General features: G+C 39.3%; 1 protein-coding gene across 2 annotated transcripts in view; it reads right to left on the bottom strand.

The window, feature by feature from the left end:
• Positions 1-292: 292 nt before the first annotated feature.
• The window catches only part of LOC117523126 (protein kinase C epsilon type-like), a 110,457-nt gene continuing 102,822 nt past the window's right edge, over positions 293-7,927 (bottom strand). Inside the window, exons 15-16 of one of the 2 annotated variants that reach the window (XM_034184544.1) lie at positions 5,913-6,059; positions 293-1,962 (exon numbers count right to left, since the gene is read on the bottom strand). In XM_034184544.1, coding sequence (XP_034040435.1) covers positions 1,816-1,962; positions 5,913-6,059 — 294 coding nt within the window. In that variant the 3' untranslated portion in view covers positions 293-1,815. The remainder of the gene's footprint in view (positions 1,963-5,912; positions 6,060-7,927) is intronic. The other variant, XM_034184545.1, reaches the window with a different exon arrangement.

The following is a 7,927-nucleotide window of genomic DNA, read 5'->3' as shown; positions in this document are numbered from 1 at the left end:
ACTCCGTGCCGGATTGAGTTTATTAGACTGTACCTTTTAGGTTCCGGTGAAAAACAAGACCATCTGGCTGCTGACGAGCTAAAATGGAGCATAAGGACAGAAAAACAAAAAACAAACAAACAGAAGTTTAAAAACACTAAAGTTTTACTTAAATGGTGGATTTTTGACTCGACTGTCTCAGTCGCTGGTTTTTACACTTTTAAATAATATCAGCATCATTAGCATAAATCTTTTGAGTTGTTGCATGTTTATACGTCTCACTTTCCATAAAGCTATGTAGATATTTGTTGTTAAAAAAAAATCACTGGTTCAATAAAAAGTTTCCATTTGCGTACGTCTGTGGGGCGGAAAAACAGTTTAACTACGGAGATGGACACAGAACACAGAGGACAGAAATGACTTGAAGCAGCTACGCATGCATGAACATTGATACACACATTATCTATCTCTCTCACACACACACACACACACACACACACACACACACACACACACACACACACACACACACACACACACACACACACACACACACACACACAGACCAGCGGCCTCATTTATAAAAGCCACTGTGGAATTCATACTGAAAATTTAAAATAGTCTGATTTAACTTCGTGTGAACTCAAATCATGAGGGGTGGACGCCTCTTGAATTCCCGTGACCCACCATTGATGAACGATCTACAAGTAGAATCCATCAAGTACGTCCAGTCGTCCACGCAAGTCCAGTTAATTCTACCAAATACGGTAGAATTGAGATCATTCCTGAAAAATGGGGCTGAACACTCCGCAGGAGTCCCCTGATTTGACCAAAAACAACCAGGGAAAGTTGGCGTCTGCCAGTCACGGTCGTCATGAATGTTACATCACTTCTCCCTCATTAATCAACCAATGTGAACTCGGGATCGTGAGCAGTTCGCTCTACCAGCTCAGCCTTGGTCACACCGTAACATCTATAATCTGATCTGATGGTTGCGAGAACTGACATTCACCCTTTGTAGAGGCTGCAGTGCCACCTTGTGGTGGTTGGAGTGAAGTACAAATGAGTGACATGAGCTTGCTCAGGCGCCAAACCAATAATAATGAGTTCAAGTCAATAAAATTTCCATTTATGTCATCTAAACCCCAGAATATTTGTGGGATTTACACTATAGACAACATTCGATGCCCCCTGATTATCTCAGCGGCAAACTGCCGCCTGATCTTTAACTGGGTCACGTTAATTAGCGCCTGACTCTTTTAAAATCTTAGTGGTAAATTTTTATATAAATAAATATGGTACACATTAACAACACTGGAGTAAAACTCTTGCAGTTGGCAGACAGAATCTGAACCAATTATTTGACATTAAAGAACCGCGATATCCCGCTAATGATCAGTACAAATGCACCAGAGGTCCTGTACAGGAGTGCACCTTTTCAAGTTTAAATACTTCACAAATCTTATGTTATCATCTTATCATATCACGTCATAAAATGACGGCTGATATTTTCAAGCCCCGTTTTGTGCGTATGCGACGATTATACGCAAGGCCCCCCGTGACATAGCATTGGGTCATCTCTTAAAGTACGTCAGTGCAGGTCAAATACTGTAAGAAATGACGTGACGCCGCACAAACAAACAAGCAGCACGAGCACGGAATTGAGTCACAGATGGTCTAGTATAATTCCTGGAGTGCTCAGACTGGAAAAGTTCAAGAGCTTTCATTGCAAAGGTTTTTTATCTCCTATTTCAATAAATACTGTGTGTCTGATTGTGTTTCATGTGTGTACATGTTTGTGTGTGTATGTGGTTAATTGTACACTTGTGGGCGTGTCTAGGCCACAGTCTCGTCTCCGAAGTAGGAGAATCCTTTGAACTCGTCTTGGTTGATCTGTTTGACAATGCTGTCGTCGACCGGCGTCAGCACGGGTTCCTCACGCGTGAAGTCCTGGTCAAAATTGTTCACGTCTCTTTTGGTTTTCTGCGATTAAAAAAAAAAAGAAGACGAGGGAAGAAAGTTAAAGCATGAACCCTTGGTGGATGATAGGTGTCAGGTGGATTTGGAGATTCTAGTGACTGTTATAAAAAAGTAGAATATGTTTTCAAATCAGTGAACAAAAACAAACACACAAACATGTCTTTGCTTTTCTGCTCTATGGTAGCAAATATTTTTGTCTGACATCGCAACTCAATGCTATTCTCTGATATCCAGAAGGTTCTAGTTCTTTTCTGCCCTCTAGTGGATCAGGCTTTGAACTCTTTGGTTACAGGCTAGCTACACAGGAACGTTTACGACTAAGATTGCATGTTTTTTCTGTCTGTGCACGGTTCAGCGGTCACAGTTGGGTAGAGCACTCAGAGTCTTGATTGCTAACAGTAAGCGGGTTTCTGTTCCCCTCCGAACTGTGCAGTTTGAAGTCATGAACTGGAAAATACGTTAAATGGAATTGTGAATAAACTCAAATATCGCAATGAAGATGACGCTTCATGGAACCAGTTTCTCAGGCGATTCAAAATACAAGGTTTTTTTTTTTTTTTTTTAAGAAAAACTGTAATGGAAACACTTTTTACATGACGACGGGCCACAAGACACACAACAAGAGTCACATGACATCCTAAAATAAATGACATTGGTGTAGATGTGGATTAAAAAAGAGACACAACAATGAAAGGGCAATGACAATTATAATTACAGTTCTTGCAAGAGCCTCACCAGAATGATCGTTTTACCGCAAGATGACAAAACTCAGCGGTGGCCTTCAATGACTCAATAAAAACAATATCATTTCACAACTAATTTTTAAAATCAACAATCTGAAAATATCTTTTACGCAAGTCGGTAGTGGAAACTCAGCTTGTGTTTTTAATACAACTGAACTCGAGCTCTTGCTGATATTCTGTTGTACCTGAATTAATGTTAAACATCCGCCAGGTGGAGATATTGCTCCATTTCAAGAACCCTGGGACACAAGCCGATCCCCCTGTTGCTCATATTAGTAGACAGGGTTGGTATCAAACATCTATACTTTTGTGGCCCCTCTCTAAATGCTCCAGTACTATGAGTACTGAAAAATACCTTCATATTTAATACCAAAGTTTAATACCCAAGTTGTGAATCTCAGCATTCGTGAGCAGTGACCAGCATGCAAGCATGCTTGCACCAACATGTAAGAATGCTGGTGATTGGCTGGCTAACGTTACATTACCACAAACAGACTGCAAATAAAAACAAAACCCATTACACTGAGGGAACTGGGTCACGTGTGTTGTGCTTTTCTCTCTGCAGTACTATGGTGGGTCAGTAGTTCCAGCAGCCATCTCAGTTCCCAGTTCCTCAATTTGATGCAGCCCCTCTCCCCATCTTATTTATATGAACAGATGTTGAAATTGTGGCAAATGCAGTCTGTATCATTATGTTTTTATCTTGAGTGGGAAAATGTAGGGTGCTTAAACATACAATTAGTTTAACTTCTGTGAATGTGCATAAGGCAGCTGCAGTGGTGGGCACAGATAACCAAAAAATTAACTTCGATAACAGATAATCAGATAACTGAAAAGTTATCTTTGATAAAGATAAAACGATAAATCACCCAAAAATGTATCGGATGTTACAGATAACCAATAAATTCCAGTATTATCTCTGTTACACTTACAACTACTAACAAGCTGATTTTGAGTTTTAACACCAGGATCGTTTCCGGTAGCATCAAAAACAACAACAGACCCAAACAATGAACCAGCACTTCTGTCTTTGAACCTCTTGCCCCCTGCTGGAAGCTCCTGTTTACTACATGGCTTCCAACACAGAAGCAAGCTGAGAGAAGCCACAAAGCCCAACTCTCTACCCAATCACAACGCTCCAGTCAGGCAGAGGTCTTGGAAAATAAAGCAATGCTGAGTTATGATTTGGTGTATAAATAAAATGAATACCGATAGAATAACTCCATTAATGTGAATTATGTCATTTGTACAAAGTTAAAATATAACATATATCTTTTAATGTTGAATAATGCACTAATTCTGAAGTTTTGTAACAAACAGACAGATCGCAAAGGATTCTGGGTAAAATGTGCCTCTGCTAAACACTGACTGGTTGCGTCATTCATTATGTAAACCAACACGGTAATGTGACGTGTGTCGTGTGTTGGTGTTTACAGAAAAATGTGCTTTTGTAAAATATTCCATTTTTTTATTTGTAAAAACAGGTATTTTAAAAAAAAAGCCAAGTCCTGCATCGTTTAGTATACATGGAGTAATGAGCTGCGTTTAACATCTCACAACCACCTCTTGCACTGTGCCTGTGCAAACACCGCAGACCTGTCTTGTAATTTTTTTTGTTTTGTTTAATTTTTTTTAAACTTTGATGTCTCCCATTGAGGGTTTTTGTAAATTAAGTTTGAAAAAAAAGCTTCTGTTTACGTTTTGCTTCTGGAAACACTAGTCCAACGTGTTGTTTCTGAACGTACAATGTGTGTGAGAACATAAATCGTGCGGTCTGAACTTTTACACCGTGCGGTTCTGTGGTACAGTTTGAGCTGGAACCGAGTACAGTGATTGAAAATATCAGCCCAGCTTCAGTTTGAATACTGCCATGAACACTACTAGCCAGTAGGTGGCAGTAGAAACTTGCCAAAACAAAATTCCAGATAATCTGTGTCTGCTGCTACTCTGCTACGTTTAAGATGTGTGGAATTTAATAAACGCAAACACAATAACGTCTATAAACCCAGAGAATATATTCACAAGAGTTTTAGGCACTAGAGTTTAATGCTGTTGTCCTGATCAGAGTGTCTCAAATGCATTTTTCATGTCGTGAACGTACTGAGATTATCCTATACCCATAATGCATCTGGACACACCATGTCTACAATAAAACTTTAAAAATCAGCGCATTGCTTTAAAACTAAAACATATATCTGATATTTTGACTTTATAAAACTTCAGACGTGACATTAATTTAAATAACTTGTCCGAAATTAATTTGGTCAAAATTTGAACAATAAGTTAAAAATGTATGCCGCTGGATGACTTGGGTGATATTGCCGTCGTATCAGTATGGGGTTAAAAGAAATGAGTTTTTTTTTTTTGGTGACCAGTTCTCCTTTGCCTGCAGAGGATAGAGTGTTTTTTTTCTAGAAGCAGCTCTCCTCTTTTTGCAGAGGGTAGAACTACACATCTGCTACAAAACATTTAACAGGTAGGTGTTCAACTGATTTTAAATTTTATAAGAGTTTATAGCTGTTCAGCTTTGTTTACCGCGTTAACAGTCTAAAAATTATCGGACAAAAATTTATCAGAAGATAATAAGTCCGATTCAATGTTATCTGAAAAGATAATCCCATAATGAAAACTTTATCTTTGATAATTATCGGTTATCAGATTATCGGAACTGTGCCCACCACTGTGCCCACCATCTGTAAAATAAAACAAAGGTTTGTACCGTCATGAAATTTTTATTAAACTAGTTGTTTATTTTAAAAAAACTGGTATCAAAAAAATTATCATTCAGGAACAGATATCAAAGTCAAGTTATCACAACTGGTATCGGTATTGGAAATTTTTTATTGCAAATTTTCGTAGTTGTCGATGTTAGTTGCTGTTTACGTATTTGTAGTACAAAGGTGCTTTATAAGTGTACCTAATAAAGTGGCTACAGGTGTAACATTCACATTTCAGCTTCCTGATCTGTGAACAGGATCCTGTGTTTCAGAGTGACAGGTGTCTCTACAGAGGATCTGGGGTTCGATTCCACCAATTCCCAATTGTTCATTCTCTTTGAGGATCCAGCATAAAACGTGTACCAAAGTCCATATGTGGATCACAAAGATCGGAGTTCTGGTTTGGGTGAGTTGAAGGTGGATTAGTCGCCATGGCAACCCTTAACGGAAGCAGCCGAAAGAAAAACTTAGGTAAAAGTGTGTGTGAACTCACAATGCGGGGTTTGAATGGTGGCCTGATCTTCCTCTGCTCCAGCAGCGTCCAGTCGATATCTCTGAAGAAAGGGTGGAGCTTAATGGCTTCCTCCAAACCCTGGGCTACCACACAGCCCAGGCGCTTGCTCGGACTTTTGGTCATGAACTGAGAGACAGAGAGGAAGAAGAGCTTATAGGTCACAAGACACACAACGAGTCACATGACATTCTAAAATAAATGGCACTGTAGATGTGGGTTAACATGCTCATGTCACAGAATACAATGCTAACAGGCGCCACATAATGCAGTGCTAACATGAGCATGAAAACCCAATAGCATCACATAATGTGATGGTAAAATATGTCACATCATAGGATGCTAATAGGCTGACATCAGCATGAAAACTCACTAGTATCACACAGTGGTAACAAGTATCACATAATATGATGCTAACAGGCTAATGTTAGCACAGCGCCACATAACATGATGCTAACAGGTGATATATTATCATCTACTCAGCTCAAAGCAGCGTACAGCGCAAGTGTCATTATTTGTTTCCGCCAGATGCGCTCATCATTTTCACACCCACCTCTCAGTCCACCTGCACACACCCGTGGGTGTTTTGGTCTTAAAACGAGCTGTGGTTCGGCACAGAGTGCTGTTCGTGCTGCGTGTTTTTAACACGCAGAACCCTTTGCTCGCCAGAAAACCTCTCACTTTTGAGTTAGCTATCTAAACAGTAGTGCACCAGTTCATGCTGCTGCACCTGAAGACAGCAGGAGGTGATTGGTTCATTTCACAATGCACCCAAAACTCACCCATCACGAATTAAGTGTCTCAGTACAACCCCTTTGAGCCCTGCTTCTGACTGTGTTCGCTGTGTAAATAGCAAAGTTTTAACTGGACTGTACGCTATAAATCAGACCCACCCAATTTGGGATTCACGGGTTCCCTGTCATTTGAGCCGTCATGTTACCCTACCTGATGTTTATTTCTTTGGGGCTCGCTGCAGTTCCACATCCAACCACAAACTTGTGTTGAAATTGCGGCGCACTGTGCACTTTCTGTGATAGTCAGTGCACTTCAGTTCCCTTAGAACTCTTTTTTTTTGAGTGAACATTACCATCTAGTGGGCTCAGAAAAAAAAAAAAAAACAAAAAAACACCAAATTCTTCATGAGGCCTTGTTTTGCCATCACTACGTCATGGAAGAATGTTATACAAGCGGGAGCATTTTGTAATGTGTGAGCTAATCAGTTTTTCAATATTAAGTGAAATTTTCATCACAAAGGTGGACAGTACAGCTTTTTCAACTTCATTTTCTTTTGTCAACTTCATTTTAGTACACACAGTACAAACAAAACAAACAACAAGAAGTCAACAGACGGGGACATCAGGAGTCAGGTGGGAAACTTGACATTCAGACTCCACATGTGGTACAATGCAGCAAAAGATCATTCAAATAGAAAAAAAACAAAAACAAAAGAAAAAAATCACGGGTTACCCATAATAGTATCACTACAGTAGTGTTCAGAATAATAGTAGTGCTATGTGACTAAAAAGATTAATCCAGGTTTTGAGTATATTTCTTATTGTTACATAGGAAACAAGGTACCAGTAGATTCAGTAGATTCTCACAAATCCAACAAGACCAAGCATTCATGATATGCACACTCTTAAGGCTATGAAATTGGGCTATTAGTAAAAAAAGTATAAAAGGGGGTGTTCACAATAATAGTAGCATTTGCTGTTGACACTACAAACTCAAAACTATTATGTTCAAACTGCTTTTTTAGCAATCCTGTGAATCACTAAACTAGTATTTAGTTGTATAACCAGTTTTTCATGATTTCTTCACATCTGCGAGGCATTAATTTTGTTGGTTTGGAACCAAGATTTTGCTCCTTTACTAGTGTGCTTGGGGTCATTGTCTTGTTGAAACACCCATTTCAAGGGCATGTCCTCTTCAGCATAAGGCAACATGACCTCTTCAAGTATTTTGACATATCCAAACTGATCCATAATACCTGGTAT

Source organism: Thalassophryne amazonica, chromosome 13 (assembly GCF_902500255.1).
Source record: "Thalassophryne amazonica chromosome 13, fThaAma1.1, whole genome shotgun sequence".
NCBI lineage: Eukaryota > Metazoa > Chordata > Actinopteri > Batrachoidiformes > Batrachoididae > Thalassophryne > Thalassophryne amazonica.
The sequence above is the reverse complement of the archived record's forward strand: the minus strand, read 5'-3'. Positions and strand labels throughout refer to the sequence as shown.